This window comes from Phocoena phocoena, chromosome 20 (genome assembly GCF_963924675.1).
Source record: "Phocoena phocoena chromosome 20, mPhoPho1.1, whole genome shotgun sequence".
In the NCBI taxonomy this organism is placed as follows: Eukaryota; Metazoa; Chordata; class Mammalia; order Artiodactyla; family Phocoenidae; genus Phocoena; species Phocoena phocoena.
This window is the reverse complement of record NC_089238.1, coordinates 25,231,450-25,249,780: the sequence shown is the minus strand read 5'-3', so window position 1 is coordinate 25,249,780 and position 18,331 is coordinate 25,231,450. Positions and strand designations below refer to the sequence as shown.

The 18,331-nt window shown below is 55.2% G+C and overlaps 1 protein-coding gene across 1 annotated transcript in view; it reads left to right on the top strand.

Moving 5' to 3' along the window:
* ZNF423 (zinc finger protein 423) overlaps nucleotides 1–17,093 on the top strand; it is a 327,693-nt gene extending 310,600 nt beyond the window's left edge. The window contains exon 8 of the mRNA XM_065898763.1: nucleotides 16,405–17,093. Within this exon, the coding sequence (XP_065754835.1) occupies nucleotides 16,405–16,434 (30 nt within the window). The 3' untranslated portion in view covers nucleotides 16,435–17,093. The remainder of the gene's footprint in view (nucleotides 1–16,404) is intronic.
* The last annotated feature ends 1,238 nt before the right edge of the window (nucleotides 17,094–18,331 follow it).

The window sequence follows — 18,331 nt, the reverse complement described above, 5'->3', positions numbered from 1 at the left end:
GGCAAGGAAGAGTGGGGGAATAATAATAACAGCAACAACCCCAGACACTAAGGGGGGGCCCTTTGCGTTGATTATCCTGTTTTATCCTCATGACAGTCATTCGAGGCCAACGTTGTTGTTCTCTCCATTTTGCAGAGGGGGAGACTGAGGCACACGGGGCAGTGGCAGAGATGAGCTTTGAACCCAGGTAGCCTGGCTGTAGAGCCCGAGTGTGGAACTGCCGCCCCGATGCTGTGGGCAGGCTTTTTCCCATCGCAGAGCCCCAAGCGTGTTGAAAATGAGGTCTGCTTTGTCTCTCGATACCGTGGTCTGTCCGCTCAACTTGTTGGGGGTGGGCTGGCTTCCCCCTGCCAGGATGCCAGGGTCTGGGTGGCTGGGGGTGCTTGGCCCCCTCCAGCGGAGAGACCAGAACCGGGTGCTGTCAGCGGGAGCCTGGGCTGCACTCATTGGTTGAGCAGGAACAATTACTAATGACATTTAGAGAGAAATTAATGATGAGAAATGCAAGTTGGCATTTCAGGAGCGCCAGTCAACAGCCCCACGTCAGCATTCACCGGAGAGGCAAGGGGCTGGGGCCGGGCGTGCAGGGGGAAGGAGGGGGTGGCAGGAATTAATTTTGCTGTGTCAATAATGAATGTGGCCCCACTCGCTCTGCTTCTGGAGTTTAGACAAAATCAAGCACGGACCGACTGGGGCTCATCCAGGGCTGCAGTGAGATTCACTGTGCGCTGTGATATGGGCAAGGGTGGGTAACAGCTTCAGTGGGTGGGCGGGGGACAGCGAAAGGGCAAGGGTAGCCTTAGGACCGAGCCATTTGAGCTCAGCCAGCTCTTACCAGCTGCATAACTTAGCAAGCTGCTTTGCCTTCCTCTCTCTCTCTCTCTTTTTTTTTTTTGGCCACACCACTCGGCTTGCGGGATCTTATTTCCCCAACCAGGGTTTGAACCTGGGCCCTCAGCAGTAAAAGCGCAGAGTCCTAACCACTGGACCGCCAGGAAATTCCCTGCTTTGTCTTTCTGGGCCTCAGTTTCTTCATCAGTAAAATGGGACATCAGTAAAATCGGGACATGTGAAGAGAACGTATGAAGACCAGGCCTCCCGGTTTTGGCACATGACAGGCACACAGTATATGGTAGCTATTACCCTGTTCCACGGACATGTTTTAAGATGCACAGCTTTTCTCATTATAACGGCTCTCACATTGGAATGCCTCACTTGTGTGTTATAGTTTAATGAGTCATGTTTTTGTTTGCTTGTTGTGATGTATCAAATACGGAGCATCTTATATTCTCTGGGGTCTGAGAATAGATAAAAGACGGCATTGGGAGGAAGCATGGCGGAGGGTGAGGAGGAAGAAAGATGCTGAAATTGTCTGGGGCAGGGATTGGGTTTTCCAGTGGGAGCATGCCCACCCCTTCCTTCCCGTCAGGTTCTCCGGAATGAAGAAGAGCGGTCCCATCCAGCCTCCCCTCACACAGAAGGGAGAAGACAGACACAGGGAAATGTCATTATCATAGTAACGTTGAGCGTTTTTACAGTGGAGGTTAAAAACTCCTAGCCCATGACCCTGGGGGGTTTGGAACCTTTAAGTGGTTGTCTATGTTTCAAAATGGAGATTTCCTATAATTATAGTGGCTACCATTAATATGGTGCTCATTACGTGCCAGACGTTGTTCTTGGCACTTCTATACATCAAGACGTTCTATCCTCACAATGCCTCTGTTATCGAGGTAACTGAACTGAGGTACAGAGAGGTTAACTAACTCCCTGAGGCCACAGAGCTAGTCAGTCCTGGGCCTAGGCCACCAGCCCCAGATTATGTCTCTTTACCACCACATTAAATGGCTAGATTCCTTGATTTTTCTACAAATGAGATCTGGCCCCTGGACCACAGTCCCGCATGGCAACCATCAGCTGCCGTCTTCAGACGCGGGGATGTGAGCTCCGGTTCAGCACCGCCCCCGACCCGGTCGGACTCACACAGTTCATTACCCACCTAGGCTCTGAGTTTGCGGCCCTGTTGCAACACTTCACAGTTTGTAAATATTATCTTGTTGGTGCCTCAACAACCGGGAACCACTACAAGTGCTCTTTACTCCCACCATTTTGCAGACCTGAAAACTGAGGCTGGGAAAGGGCGATAAAGCTGGGAGGAGTGGGGCCCAGGGTGGGAGTGGGGAGTGTATTCCACCCATTTGGGTTTGGGTGTTTGAACAGGGAGGCAAGTGGGGCTCCCTGCTCTCCAGCTCAGTGACTGGTCCCCCCAGTGAAACCAGACGTGGATGCACAGGCCAACAGCTGCATCCGTATGGCACCGTACCAGTCTCCCCACCCTTCTTTTTGAAGGTGCCACATCAAAAATGCGGGGTCCTCCATGCCTTGGAGTTGACAGTGATGACAAAGCCTTGTGATTTGTAGTAATTATGACAATATTAAACATCTGTGTACCATTTTACATATTGTAAACATTTTTACATATGTAACCTGATTTGAAGCCCATAACAAGGCTATGAGGCCAGTATTATTTGTAAATAGGAACTTAGAAAAGTGAAGTGACTTGCCTTGGGTCACATACATATATTAGGTGGCTAAGGCAGGATTTGAACTCCAAAGCCCACTGTATTTCCACCGGTCCTTCTACCCTCCTTCCCACTTATTTATTCGTGCACTCGTCTTTCCCCTACCATTCACTCATCTGCCACCCATCCACTTATCCACACATTCATTGATTCATCCATCTTTCCACCCATCCATCTACACATCCATCCAGCCATCCATCAGTATTGAGTGTTAAGTGCTGGGAACTACACAGCTCTCATGACACCTCCCTCATGTGCTCTTAATTCCATGCTTAACTGCTACCCATCCCTCCTCCCACCCTACAACGGCTTGTGCTCCCCCCGTCCCCCCCCCACCCCGACACCTCTGATGAGGTGAGTGGGACGGGATGGACTGGGGGATCTAGATGATCCTTTGTTTGCCTCATGGAAACCATCGAGTTCTGGTGGTGGAAGCGAAGGCGCAGGGCAGACCCACTTGGTCAAGGTGGAGCAGGTGTGTGGGCAGTGATGATGTGCCTAGAGTTTGGTTGGAAGCTGAAGCTGAGTGTGGTTGGAAGCTGAGGGCAGACAAGGCTGGGCCACAGTGTTCTTTAGCCCCATCGTGGGCCCAGCTCCCAAGGAGCCCTGCCTTTCTAGGTGGGTAGAGGTCACCCTTAGCCCTTTGCTTTGTACCAGGCTGGATGTCCTCTCTGAATGGACAAGGATGTACGCCCAAGTGTTTTCATAAGAACCTTCGCGGTCATTAAATAGAATCGGTCTCAGCTGCGGTTTTGATCGCTGGTGCGTGCAATTCATCACAGCAAATTAGGTCCGTCTTCAAGAACTGGCCCTGCAGCCTGGGGGTCTGTCAGGGACGGGGCTGGGCCATGTGGGCTCCGGAAGCCATTCTGGGGGGGCGTGATGAGCCATGTTTTCCGAGGAGGACCCTCAGAATAATCTACCAGGACAGCTCTCCCTCTGCAGGGGTTAATTTTCTAGAAATTTTGAGGATGCAGGAAAGTTTTCCTTTTAGAAAAAATTTGGAAGAAAGAAGAAAAGGATGTGATGGAAGTTTTTAAATATCATTTATAAAACCTGAAAGCACTGGGTTAGCTGAGGGACCAGAACATATGTGTTCTGTATAATTAGTGACCGTGTGACCTAGATTTTCCAGGACGGTCCTGATTTCAAGTATTTTGTCCCAGCTATTGGTTGTTTGTCCTGGATTTTTGGCTTGTGAACTATGATGACTACATGTGGAGCTGAGTTTTCTTATCAAATTTTAATGAATAAATATTTAAAGCTGGAAAGGCCTGGAAAGATTTCAGAAAAAATTAAAGGGAAAATTTCCACCCACTTTTTTCCCCAACATGGCGAAATACGTCTGTGGGTATACCTCATGCATGCTTCCCGTTCCCCCACTGAAGTAGCAGAGGAAACACTTCCATCCAGCAGGGTTTGAAAACTGTCAAGGCCCCAGTCCTTTGGACTTGGCAGTAATTGCAGGGGAGGCCTCTCCACCGTGTGGCTCAGGCCCCTGTGCTCAGGGCATAAAGCCCCTGGTTCTAAAGGTCTCGAGAGGTCCTCTGTTCTTCTGTGGCCCTGGGAGCCGTGCCATTGATGATAGCCATAGGCTCGGGCACCGCAGAGGAAAGCCCTGTGCATCACGGAGGTGGAAAAGACCTTGCAGCCAATTCTGGCCAGTGATACGTCCCCTGGATGCTAGAGCTCCCACCTGTCCAGCCGAGGCCTCTACACGCCTCATCTCGCTGCTACAGTCTGCAACTTCCAGCTTCCAACTTCCAACCCTAGAACAAGAGACGTGGACTTCCCTGGTGGTCTAGCGGCTAAGACTCTGCACTTCCAATGCAGGGGGTGCGGGTTCAATCCCTGGTTGGGGATCTAAGATCCCAGATGCTGCGTGACCAAAAGAAAAAAAAAAAGATGTTTTCTGTAGAACAAGAGACATGAGGGCTACAGTGCAGGATTGGCCCTGCATTCAGCTGTAGCATGCGATAGACATTTCATCCTCCCACCTGCCCGCTTACTCTGTAATATCCCACCCAATTTTTTAAAAAATTGTGGGAAAATACACGTACATAAAGTTTACCATCTTAACCATTTTTTAAAAATTAATTAATTTATTTATTTTTGGCTGCGTTGGGTCTTTGTCGCTGTGCACGGGCTTTCTCTGGTTGCGGCGAGCGGGGGCTACTCTTCGTTGCGGTGTGCGGGCTTCTCATTGCGGTGGCTTCTCTTGTTGCGGAGCACGGGCTCTAGGCGCGTGGGCTTCAGTAGTTGTGGCACGCGGGCTTCAGTAGTTGTGGCTCGTGGGCTCTAGAGTGCAGGCTTCAGTAGTTGTGGTGCGTGGACTTCAGTAGTTGTGGCTCGCGGGCCCTAGAGCGCAGGCTCAGTAGTTGTAGTGCACGGGCTCAGTTGCTCCACAGCATGTGGGATCTTCCTGGACCAGGGCTCGAACCCGTGTTCCCTGCATTGGCAGCCGGATTCCTAACCACTGCACCACCAGGGAAGCCCTCCCTTAACCATTTTTAAGCAGACGGTTCATTGGCATAAGTACCTTCACAGTGTTGGGCAACCATCACCACCATCCACAGATCTTTTCCATCTTCCCAAACAGAAACGGTGTCCCCACGAGCCAGTGACTCCCCTCCCTCCCACAGCCCCTGGAAACCACCCTTCTCCTTCCTGTCTCTCTAGGCATCTCATAGAAGTGAGTCATACAGTCTTTGTCCTTCTGTGACCAGCTCGTTGCACTTAGCACAGTGTCTTCAAAGGATCCCTGGACTTCTAAGGGAAAAGTATAGCATGCCCTGGGCGGGGCCGCGGACATGGGGGAGAGGGGCAGCCCTGTTTCTTCTCCTCTCCCCGGCCCTGTCAGTGGAGGCTTTGCCTCACTACCATCGCCCGTTGGCTGTCATTTCAGAAATACTGAGTTTTTAGCAAGCGCCGGGCTCTGAGCTGACACAGGGCCCAGCAGAGAATGGAGAGATGAGGTCCCTGCCTGCAGCTCATGGCCTAGTTGAGGGGCAGGGAAGCAGCCTGGTCACTGCAGGTTGAGGAAAGTGCTAGAAGGACACCTGTGCAGGTGAGGAGCTGCACCAAGACAGGGGCCCCTCATCATACGGGCAGGAAGGGCTTTCCCAGGGCATGGCAATCAGATGCGGAGGAGCCTGGGGAAACTGGGGGGAGCCTCGGGGCAGTGGAGTGGCCGCCAAGAGGGCTGAGTGAGGAAAGAGCTTGGCCTGGGTGGGGAGCTGAGAGAAGGTGGTAGAGGCTGGGGGGCCAGCAGTCGCCGGACCTTATAGGGCAGTCAGGCCTGGGGTCCGGAGCCCGGATTTCTTCTCGGTGTGGTTGGGACCCACTGGAGGTTAAGCAGAGATCTCCCACTTCCCTGCTACCTGGAAGAGAGAACCTGGGCCATTCCTCTCATGGCACTTTGTACTCTCAGTGTCCCACGGCCATGAAGAGGAAGCCCTGGCTGGAACCCGGGTCATCGGCAAGCGGGGGCTTGCAGGGGTGTCCCCCCGGTGGCGTGGGTGAGGGCAGGTTAACCGCACTGTGTGGGGAGATGAAAAGCCAAAAATAACAATAACCGAACCCTGAACCACTGTGCAGCATGTTGTCAGTGTAACGTGTGTGTGTGTGTGTGTGTGTGTGTGTGTGTGTGCACGCACGCCTGGGATTGTGGGGTGTCCACGATGGTGCGTGTGATTGTCTGTGAGACTGTGTGTAGGTGCCTGTGGACTCTTCACGAGTGTGTGTGTACCTGTGTGCATTTCATTTTGGGGTACCTGTGAGTGTGCCTGTGTGTATGTGTTTGGAACCCAATGGGGGATTATGCAGAGGTTTCCCACTTCCCTTGATGGATGGCCTCGGGGTGTCTGTGAGAGCGTGCATTTGGGGGTGGGCGTAGGTGCGGAGAGAGGAGGAGCCCTGTCATGCCACGCTGCATCCATAAGTGCCCCCAAGGGCGGTGCCCACACAATGCCTGGCTCTCTCCTCCCCGCCGTGAGACACAGCGGGTGATGGGTGGGAGGATTCTCAGGTTCTTTGGAAGAAAGGGAGGCACGAGGGGATTATCATCAAGACTCTTGAACGAGGTGCTTATGGAAAACTGGTGCTGTTCTCTCTGAGTGGTTGAGGGAGGGGCTACCTGCCCCCCCTCCCCAAGATGGCCATTTTGACGCTCCTGTGTGACCCTAGGGAAGGCGGGTTTCCCAGGTTTGCTAGCACCTGGCGCACCCAGAAACCCTTAGGCTGCATGGTGGGCCCCGCCCTCAAGGCAGCGGTACCCAGGGCCTGGGGGACCACGCTGGCCTCAGCAGAGCTTCATCTTCTGTACTCCATCCTCTTCTCCAGAACGTAACCCTGGAGGGTCCCACATCCCACTCCCTCAGGTGAGGACCCTAAATAATGACGGGCCACGTGCCATCTAATAGCACTGCCCACCCTCCCCCCACCCCAGGCATCAGCCAGTCAGTGTACTGGAAGATATCTCGAGCATCCTGAGGGCCTCACAAAATACCAGCGGCCTCAAACTGGCAGCCCGTGGGCCACATTTGACCTACAGACATGTTTTCATTGGCTGCATCACGCTTTAAATATCAAATGTTTTATTTTTTATTTTTTCGCGGTACGCGGGCCTCCCACCGCTGCGGCCCCTCCCGCCGCGGAGCACAGGCTCAGCGGCCATGGCTCACGGGCCCAGCCGCTCCGCGGCATGTGGGATCTTCCCGGACCGGGGCACGAAGCCGTGCCCCCTGCATCGGCAGGCGGACTCCCAACCACTGCGCCACCAGGGAAGCCCTGCCCGCACCATTTTTAATGGAGTTTCAGCACCTCTGCCTCGGTCTCTCCCCAGGCTCTGGTGGCCTGTATGCTTCGGTTCCTGCCCTGCTCTGGCAGGATGGAATCCTATCTTTCAGAGGTCTGACTCAGGCTCTTTGGGGGCAGGGGGCCATGTCTTAATTCATATTTGAGATGAACCCCCGGGTCTGGTTCCAAGCAAGCGCTTGGCTAATGTGTTTAGAATGGACTTCCCAGTGACCCGTGACAGGCCAGTGCAGTGTCCCCACCCAGGAGGGGCCAGAATCCACAGCAGGGAACTAACTTGTGGTCGCCTGGCACACCACAGCCAAAACCCTTGATTCTCGGTCCTTTGTCCCAGGTTTGCTGGGCACCCTGTCCCTGAGGGACTCCCACCTCCCTTTGGAGAACCAGCAACAGTGGTGGCCAGATTAACTCGGGACTCGGCGTCAGGCTTGTTGCTGAGGAGGGGCACATCTATAAGCAGCCCTGGAAAGAGTTCCCCCCCGTCTGCCCGTGACACAGCCGTAAGCCCTCATTTTCCCTCGCACAGCTGCTACCTAAAGTCGAGTCGCTGGCCTGCAATTGGGCCCCTTTGCATTCTGAAGCGCAGATCCCCGGAGTCCTCGGGCCCTCTGGGCGGGTATTATTAGTTCCCTTGTTTTGTTGGGTGACTCTGAATGGGAGCCTGTTTATGGGCTGAGTCGTAATAGAAGGCTTCGGTTGCCTCCTAATAATCTATTCTCTCGTGGGTTTTATTTCCGAAGCACAGCCGTACAGAACCTGCCCCCTTGGGAGTTTATTGGGCTTTTTTTTTTTTTTTTTCACAACAACATTTTCTCCCACATTTTCACTCAAAGGAAGATCTTTTTCCCGCTCACGGGACTGGTTGTTGGCCAAGGCCACCTGCTTTGGGCTCTTGGGTCCTGGGTGCTGCTGGGCACTGGTGAGAGGGGTTTACAGGGGGTCCTTGCTTGCCCACCCGGGGTCCTTGGAGCAGCAAGGAGAATGAAAGAGAGCAGACAGTCAGCTCCTTTGGGGACGCGTCCAGCAGCAGCAGTCAGGGTCACGCGGCTCTTCCTCACATGGCCCCAGGTGACGAGGTCCCCGAAACTGCTTCTGCTCTGGGTTCTGCCAGAAAGCAGTAGATCCCCCCAAAGCCAACCCGCTGCTCCTTAGAAGCTGGAATCTCCCTCCACGCCGGGAGTTCCGGATGAACTGAGGCTCTCACATGAGAGACAGACTTCCCCAGCTAAGCGGGTACGACGTTCACTTCCTGCTGCTCTGGACTGGCAGACGACAGCCCGTCTGGCTGTCTGGGAGGCAGGGTCAGGGAAGCCCCGCACACATCCCCACGCGTGGAGGAGCTGCCTTGGCCTCGTAGGCTTTGTCCCAGGGCGGTGGGTCACCAGCTTCACTCAGGACCCTCCGATGCCAAGGACGGGTCTCCCTTCCACACGGGTGAACCTCTCCTTGCCCTCTGTGCAAATGGGCAGCCTCCGGCTTGCTTGGTGGGCCCAGGGGGACGTGGGGCACATACACGTCAGGGCCTGGGTCCCCAGGAGAGCGGCTGCGTCACCGGGCAGGCATTTAGGGGGAACCTCAGCCATCACTCACTCCTAATTTTCATGACGTGCATTAGCGAAATTGTGTTGTGAGTATTCATTCAGTGCCGTTTATGGTGTGCTCTCGAGTGCGCTTACCGTTTGTCAGAAGTGCAAACTAGCGAACATACGAGCCTTTAAGACAGGCCATCTGTTCGTCTTAGACCCTTGGACGATTGTCAAACGCTTCTAAAAATAAGTGCTCACTAGCAGAGAGGGGCTGCCCAGGTGATACACAGCAGAGGGGGAAGCAGGGCCGCCTGCACCTGTACCCTCCCCAAAGGGAAAGATACAGTTGTGTGCTGGGGATGGGTGGGGGGCCGAGAAAGGAGCAGAGGGGGTGAGAGCCTGAGGGCCCTGCCGATAGACCTTTCTGGCTGGAGGTGTGTGCGTCTCCCTGTTCCTTGCCTCTCGTGTGACTCCACAGCTCAAGTACTTTCGATGGCTCCCCGTGGCCCAGATTTAAGGGCAAGCTGCCTCGTCTGGCATCAAGGAGCCTCATCAATAAGACCCCCTCCTTCCTTTCCAGGCTTGTCTCCACGGCACATACCCTGTCCTTCTGCCAAGCTGAATTATTCATTGTTCCCCCAACATATGTTGCACTTTTCACATTTCACAGGCAGGAGAGGGCTGTGGTGAAGGGTGGGCTCTGCATACAGACCGCACAGGTGCAGCTCCCGCACCACCATGAACCAGCTGTAGCACCTCCACTCTGTGCCTCACTTTTCTCATCTGTAAAATAGGGATAATGAGAGTATTTAGTCCCCAGGGTCGTCATGGGGCTTAGATGAGTTAATATAAGTGAAGAGTTAAGAATGACACAGTGAGCTCACGAGGAGTGTTAGCTGTGATCGTTACCAGGATTCTTCGCACCTTCAGCCTTTGTCTGGGCGGTCCCATCTCCCTGGAAAGCGAACGCACACACACACACACACGCGCGCACACACACACACACCAGTGCAAATCCTAACCCGAGCCATCCTCAAAGGGCAACTGGGAAGCCAACTTTTTCCTTAAGCTCCCCCCAAACAGAAATGTTCTCCCCACAGTTTCTTTTTTTAATTTTATTTATTTTTTTGCGGTACGCGGGCCTCTCACTGCTGCGGCCTCTCCTGTTGCGGAGCACAGGCTCCGGACGCGCAGACTCAGCGGCCATGGCTCACGGGCCCAGCCGCTCCGCGGCATGTGGGATCTTCCCGGACTGGGGCATGAACCCACGTCCCCTGCATCGGCAGGCGGACTCTCAACCACTGCGCCACCAGGGAAGCCCCCACAGTTCCTTTTTGTGAAATCTCACCCCCTCCTTCAGCCATGAGCTGGTAGCAGGCCAGGATGTGCCTCTCTCTCTCTCTCTCTCTCTCTCTCTCTCTCTCTCTCTCTCTCTCTCTCTCTCTCTCTGTCTTCCGTCTAGCACACACAGCCAGGTTCCGTGTTTGTTAAACAAATAAATAACAGAACCTCGCTTAGCCTGAACACAGCTGCAGTGTTAGCCCGAAGGATCTGCCTTTTCCCCTGGAAACGAATCCTCCCGTGGTTAAGGCAGGTTCTTGGACTTGGTCCCTGCTCCTGGAGACTGCTCTTTGTGACACCAGCCTTGTGAGAGCCACTGGGGCTGAAGCCGCCAGGGAGTGGCCTAGCGGTAGGCAGCGGGGAGAAAGGGGATTAACTGCAGCTTCTTTCCCAACCGAGAACCAGAGGGAGGTGATGTGGCGAAGCCAGGTGGGCTCTGCAGCTGGGGCTGGGTGAGCAGGGAGGGTGGGATGCTCTGGGTACGGGGACTGTGTCCCTGTGCCCTTAAGTCTGCCACAGGGAGGTGAGGCCCGGCCCCGGGACCAGGCTTTCTCTCGTGCCCCTTGAGAGTAAGGGGCTGTGAGTCCAGGCCACCCGCATTCACTGTGGACTGTGAGCTTCTCAAGGGAGAGGCTGGGGCTCCACCTCCGTGTGTCCGGTGCCCGGCTGGGGCCTCCGTGAACCGCTGTGGAAGGGATGAGCGAATGAGTGAATGACGGGATGAGTGCACACCTCCTCCCTCCTCCACAAAGTCTCCGTGAGGCTCTTCGCCTCACCAGACGTCCCACTGTTCCCTGGGGGGAGGGAAAGCAGTGAATTGTGGGTACAGAGGTTGTAGCCAGGGGGCTGGTGGGGAGGGGGCAACGAGGGGAGGACCTTTATTAGACGCTGCTGTTCCAGAGATAGGACCATCCAAGGTGCTGCCTTCTCCGGAGCGGTCCTGAGATCTCGCCAGCCCCGGGGACACACAGAAGGAGGAGCTGGCAGAGGGATCAGTCTGTCAGACCCCCAAGAAGCCCCCACTGCGAGCCCCCAAGTGTGTTTGGTGCCATGGGGGTACAAGCAGGGAGCAAACAGCCCCTCGTTCACGGAGCTCCCTGTATCTTGGACACCGTTTATGGCAATGTATGTAGCACTTACTCCTGGCCAGCCTGGGATAAGTACACACACATTATCTCCTGAGTCCTCAGGGCATCTTAGGAAGTGGGCTCTGTTACTTCTGCCCCACCCCCACAAGCCCCCAGAGGTCAGGGAACTTGCTCAAGGTCACATGGCTAGTAAGTGGCAGAGCCAGGATTCAAACCCAGGACTCAGCCCATCTCAGCCCATAAGGGCTTGCCCCCTGCCTTGGGATCACTCAGGGCAGTGGCTAGCACAGATGGGGCACTTGCAAAGGCCCAGGCGAGGTGCCAGGACTTTAGAGATATTTTGTCATCAGAGTGGCTGGAGCACGGGGGTAGCAGCTAATAATGACCCGCAGTGCAGAGAGACCCTCTCCAGCCCGTGCCCCTGCATCTCAGGATGTGCAGAGCAGTCTCTCATTGCCTCACAGGCAGTGTTTTCCAGGCCACCAGGCAGCCAGCATGTTTAAGCAACGCTAGTCTTTTCTCCTTGACTCTATGGTGAGTGGACATCAAAGGGAGACCAGACCAAGGGACAGAACACAAAGCCAAGACCTGGAGGAGAAATCCTGATTGCAGACCGGGGGGGGACGCACCAGTGTGTATGTGTGTGTGCATGTGGTGTGTATGCACGCCCGTTGCAGGGCATGGAGGTGTGTGGAGCCAGGGATGCCTCCTGGGGCTAGTGAATGGGCCCCCCACCAGAATCTCCAACTGCCCCATGCTAGGGTGTGTCCGTGCTTTGGGAAGGATGGTCCAGCCACAGACTCCGTGATCCTGGTGTTCCCTCATTGCCCAACATACACCCTGGCTTCGCTCCAAACCCAGGTTATTTTACTGCTGAATTCCTAGCAACAAGTATGGTGGCTGTCACCCAGGGATTCAGTAAAGGTTTTCTGAATGAACGAATGAATGAGTGAATGAGTGAACGAACAGCCATGTAAATGAATGTGAGGGTGTGGGATCCTCAGCCACAGCCCTCTGCGGATGACTTCCACAGAGAGGGTTTACCAGGCTCCCAGCCAGGGCCCGACCTCTCACCTGTCACTCACTTGTAACCCCGGGGGCAGATGGCCCAGTGCACCAGGCAGATGCGCTCGGAACGGGCGCTACCAGAAACGTCCACCAGGAGAGCCGCACTGGCTCTGCCGAGAGAATGGATCTCGGCCGCAAACCAGTGCCACCCACCCACCTTCCGTTCTCCCATTTTATTTTTCTCACCTGCTCCTGGGCCCACACGTGCATCTCCCTGGCAGGCAGAGAGGCCCGTGTGGATGCCAGCCCCCCTCGCCCCCCAGCCAGGGACCTCCCGGTCCTTGCCGGCTGCCACCCCTGCCCCAGCCCCGGCCTTTACGATGCCGGGAAGTGTTCATCTGCGGGGTTGGTAGCATCTTTAAAAAACGATTTTCTTCCTTCTCTGAAGGGGCTAAATATAGCACAGGCATAAACAGAGACACAGACATTAAGCCAAAATGCCCTTGTGAGAACCATGCCGGGTGGAAGGAGCTCTTAGAAGACTTGATGAAGCTCCCTCATCCCTCGAACCAACCGCAGCTTCAAGCCTTGGGGGAAGCAGCCACGGGTTTTTAGGGTTATTGAACTGTGCCGCTCGCCAGTGGCTCCGCCGGGAGCTGCTTAGTGCACAGGTATGCTGGCGATGGGTGAGTCCTTGTGACGGTCCCTGCCACCCCCTCTGCCCTTTTCGAGACTGGGCCCTGGGCCTGTGGAGGAGCTGATGCCGTCCTGGCCGAGCACAGGGGCTTCTCAGCCACCCCCATACTTATTGGGTGGCCTTGACCGGGCTCCCCCAGAGCCACCATTCTGCACCCTTAAGTCCACACCCATCGTTTGGGTGTCTGTGTGTCTCTAGGCATCCCCCCCACCCCACGCAGTCAGGCTCCTCGAGGGCCGAGCCCAGCTGGAGTCGTCCCCTCCCTTCCACTGTGCCCGTCCCGGAGCACAGCACCCAGCAGACACTTCACAGCGCAGCGCTGAATGAATTCTGCTGCCTGGCCCCCTCGGGGCATCAGGTTTCCACGTTTCCATCTGCTGTGACATCCCGGGCTTTTGTTCCTGTAGAGCTTCAGGTAAGGAAGTTTCACCCTCTTTGAGGAAGTTCTTCCTTGAGTCTAACCGAAGACCCGCCAGCTACTGCCCTTTAAGAGAGAATGCCACTGTTGTTTGCACCTGAGAAGTGGCGTTTATTCTTGAACTGTCCTAACCAGCAGTCCTAGGTGTAGGTTTCCGTCACCAGGATTTCTGTGCGTGGCTGAGCCAGTGTGGACCACGTGTGTCACACCAGCCCTGTTCTCGGCATCTTGGCAAGAGGCTGCTTCATCATCCAGAGAGCCCTGGACATCCGCCGTTTCCCGTGTTGCTGGTGGATGGTCCTGAGGACTTTGTGAAGATCAGAAATCATCTGGTTTTCTGCTGCTTGTGAAACAGAGCCCACATTCAGGGGCCTTCAGGGCTCCCAGCAGTCTTCCCCGTGATCTCTGTGCTGGGATCGCCCCACTGGTGCCTGCATCTACTGAGCTTACTCCAGCCTCCATACCTTCATCTATGCTGTGCCCTCCTCTTGGCATGTCCTTTCCCCTTTCCACATACCTACATCCTACCCATATATTTATTCATTTATTTGTCCTTCCATTGATTCAAAAACATTTACTCAGTGTCTCCTTGGTGCCAGAGCCTCGGAACCATAATTTGAGAATGAGGAAAGGGCTATACGTGTTTACCTTCCTAATATCCCTCCTCTCCCTCCTCCCCAACCCCCCACAAATCAAGAAGGACCGGACCACCCCCGGAGAACCCGGGCCACGTGGCACTGGTAACTCACTGGCTGTTGGCAGGCTGGGAGAGGGAGACCACCGCGTCGTTCCTGGCAGCCGCGCCTGCTGCACCACCGCTGGGCATGGGAGGCCCGGGGGTCCGGTCAGTACAGTGTGCAGCCCTGGGCCAGGCGCTGGGGCCAAGAAAGGAAGTGATGCCCCGCTGCCTGCCGCTCAGCAGGGGCGGCCAGGCTGGCCCTCGGGAGGCACATAGGTGTGGGGGCCCTGGGCTGGAGGTTCCTCGAGCAGCTGCAGAGATGGGAAGCGCCGTGTCCCAGAAGTCCCAGAGGACTTCACGAGTAGCATGGTTGGGAGGAGAGAGGAGGCAGGAGCTGAATCAGCAAAGGCTTGGAAGCTAGGAGGGTGGTTTGATGTAGGGTGGGCTCGGCTCCCCGCAGGACTGGCTGGCTGGCCGTGCACAAGCGCCGGGAGAGGTGCCTCGGCGGCAGGGTGGGCGCTCCCATGGAAACCGCCGCATCCCATCTGTGGCCTCAGACAACCTGCCTTGTGCCTCTGGGTCCCTGACAACCCCACCGAGGTGCCAGGCTGCTGGCAGAGTTTGTGCTCATGTCTGGAGAGTTCAGATGATCCGCAGACTGGGTGCCCACGAGGGCGTGGGGCACTGTGGGAACCCTGCCCGCTCGTCCAAGCCCCTGGCTCTCTTGGATTCTAGTTGCCACCCCTCCTGCTTCCTAGCTGGATGTACTTTGACCCTGTCTGAGCCTCAGTTTCCTCATTTTACCACGTCCTACCTTGTAAGCCTGCTGTGAGGATCGACAGAGATGCGCCTGCAACCACACATAGCACGTGTGCTTGCCAAACTCTGGCCACGTGGCCTGTGCCCGGGAGCCCAAGGAAGGAGGGCAGTAGTGGTTGGTGTACTGTGCTCGGGAGTCAGCGGGCATCTGCTGTGTGAGGACAGGGTGCTGCCTCTCCCTGGCCGTGAGCTTACCGGAGGGGCTGGTGCCATCGCCGGGAGGCAGCAGCCGTGCCTGCCGTGGGAAGGGGCTGCCACCGGGGCCCTGGGCCGGGGAGCGGGGGTGGTCCCAGGCCTCCCGGCGTAGCTGCGGGCATCCTCTGGTCACCCTGACCGCCCAGAGCCGGAGCCTGGGAGAGAGACGCAGCGCCACGCCTGACCCCTGGTGGTCATCGGCAGAGCTGCAGGTGCGGCTCCCAGCCCCGGAGGAGTGGCTGCGCTGGCGGGGCGCCCACTTCTGGGGAGAATGCTCCCGTCTCTGGGGGTCCTGTGCTGCCCCCGAGCAGGGTTGCCCTGCCCCGGGTGGATTTTGTTTCCTTTCTCCAGGTGTCATGAGGTCGAATACCACCTGAGGCTTTGATGAGATTGGTGTGGATTTGGAACACAGACCACTGAAAAGAAACAAAAAGATTGTAGGCTCTTAGAGGTCAAATCCCACCCCCAGCCCCAGGCCACTAGGTCCCGTGGAAACAGACCTACATTGCTGGCCTGCTCTGGCTGGTGTGAGGGAGGAGATACCGTGGGCTGTGGTGAGAGGGAGGCGTTTGGCCAGAGGGGCCCACCCGGGCCCTGGATTCCCAGGCGGATTCGGACAAACGACACAACAGTCTTCTGGCCAGAGCACTGTCTCATGATGGCACAGGCAGCCTCCCTGTGGGTGACCTGCCCCCTGCCTCGGCCACAGGCACCAAGGCCGCCCACTTCCTCAGCATGTCCGTGCCACTCGGGTGTTTCTTGGCTGGAGAACTGCATGACACATCTGCTGTCTCCCTGAACTAAGCTCAGAGCAGCTCCCCAGAAGGCCCGAGAAGGAGATCTGGGGGAAGCCTGCAGGCGATCAGATAATTTCCTCCTGATCGTTAGAGCAAAAGGGAGATGGAGAGGTGAACAGGGATGTTTTTAATTCCCACTACCTCCCCAGCATTTCCCCTCTCTCTTCATATAGCCAGTCCCCACGGTACGACCTGAATGGTCTAAAAACAAAAATTCATAGGGAGCCCAGGTTGGCAGCAACAGGAACCAATCCCCAAGCCCCAAATCAACGTGGCGTCTTGGCAGCTGCGTCCCCGGAGCACTTTTTCCTTGTTGCATTTTGTTTTGTAATAAACGAGATGCTTTTCTGCGGCTCTCGGCGTAAATGCACTGAGTGGGAGGGGACAGGCACGCTCTCCATTCTTCTGCCCTCATGCGTGTCCCTTTTCTTCGCCTTTGCAGAACCACACGATGAGCCAGCACGCACAGTGAGGGACCGCTCGACAGGACACCTCTCCGCAGAAGGCTTGCCGGAGACGCCGTGGGGAGGGCCATTTGAACATTACATCCAATCAAAGTGTCATTTGCAACCCAGATGTAAAACTCTAATGATTTGGCCATGAGGCGCTGCTATTATAAGCAGCTGGAAATGAATATTAATGGCAGAGATTAAAAGTATTCCATGCTCAGTATTTTTTATTGTCCTGCTACAGCTAGTGTGCTTTTAGAGTTTCCGCCGCAGACTACATTTCTAGAGTTAGAGAAACCCGCTTTTTGAGGCTATTGTCCTTTGTTCCTTCATGTATTATATTGATAGTTTTTAAAAAGAAGAATTAGTGTGATTTTTTTGCTTTGCTTCTTCTTTTTTCTTTGTTTTTCTTTCCCCCCTTTCGGTTAACTACTTTTTAATTGCAATCCTAGGTAATTGTGCATCGTGATGTGATTGCTTGGCTATTGTCTGAATATTTCCTTTTCATTTTTTAATTAAAGACTAATGCTTTGATTGGATTTGCCAGTTCACCGGACAGTGATTAAAACTCTGTAATGAATATAATCGGTTTCAGTGCAACTGGATGGTCTGCTTTTAAATGTGACTTAATCTGACTGCAGTAACTAGTACAGTTCAATAAAGGGAATCCATGCGATTAGCATCCGGCTGCTTGGTTCTCTCCTCCCCGGCCCAGGGCTGTGTGAGGGCTGTCGTCACCTGCGGGGTGTGTCCCTGCGTGAGTTCCCGTGGATCACTCGTGCTAGTGGGGACCTGCACACAATGGGCCCAGCTCCCCTCGGGTAGGAAGAAGCCTAGTCATCTAATGCACACAAGACTGGATGAGCTGGCACGAGGCGTGGAAGTCAGAGTGGGAAAAACCTTTAAATACTCTGATCTTCTCACTTATGGATGGAGAAGCTGAGGCCCAAGGATAAGCGAGCGACTGCACTGAGGCCACGGGATAGGTTGGTAGGGTGGCTCACGTTCATCCACGTCCTCTCTCCCCCTCGGGTGTGGCTTTCCTGGCTGCTGGATGAAGCCGGTCACGTGGTTAACCCTTACCTTGCCAGGACCCCAGGTAGGACCTGGATTCTAGTTGTGGCCAAGGCATGGGGATTGGACAGGAGTTAGGGAGGGCTGCCCAGCCCCATGAGCTCCAGAGCTGAGGGCTGCAGAGTGAGCCAGGTAGGAGCAGCAGTCTCCCCATCACAGAAATCAGTGGGATGTGGAAGCACTGAGACCAGTGGCTGCAGCCAGGACTCTACTGGGGCAAGCGAGGTGCCTAGGATGCAAAATCTCAGGGGCCCCGAGAATGGACATTTCCTGACACTTTGCACCCTTAGGTGCCTTGCTTGCCTCACCTCCTCTCGGTCCTGCTGGCGCCCCAGGACCGACCCAGCAGACTTAGCCTCCCACATGCCTGTCCTCCCATGCCTCCATCGGGCTGGTGCTCAGCCAACTTGCCAACCAGAGGCCAGGGCTTCAGAACCTGCACGGGGAAGCCCTTCCTTGTTAACTTTTCACAAGGGGCAGGAAAATCGGTTATTACCCTCTGTAGAGCGGAAATGAAACAGGCAGACAGATTGCACCTAATTATAATGTAATACTAAGTCATGGCGTGGAATTTGGAGCAATTATCCCCAGCATCTTCTGACTCCCATATCAAGGGGCTTCTGTAAGAGTTCCCCTTGCTGCCACCACATGTAATGTTCTGACATGGGTGGGGCTGTTGCTTTTTCTAAAGGTATTTTATGCCTGCGAATCTCAGAGCGGACTCCTGCCACCGCTGGACACAATGAAACGGTTGCTCTTTGATTTGCGGGCTCCTACCTCCTGGAAGCCAAAGGTGGTGAACTCCAGTTTTTAGTCCTCTAGAGACTTGGCCATTTTAGGGGAAGA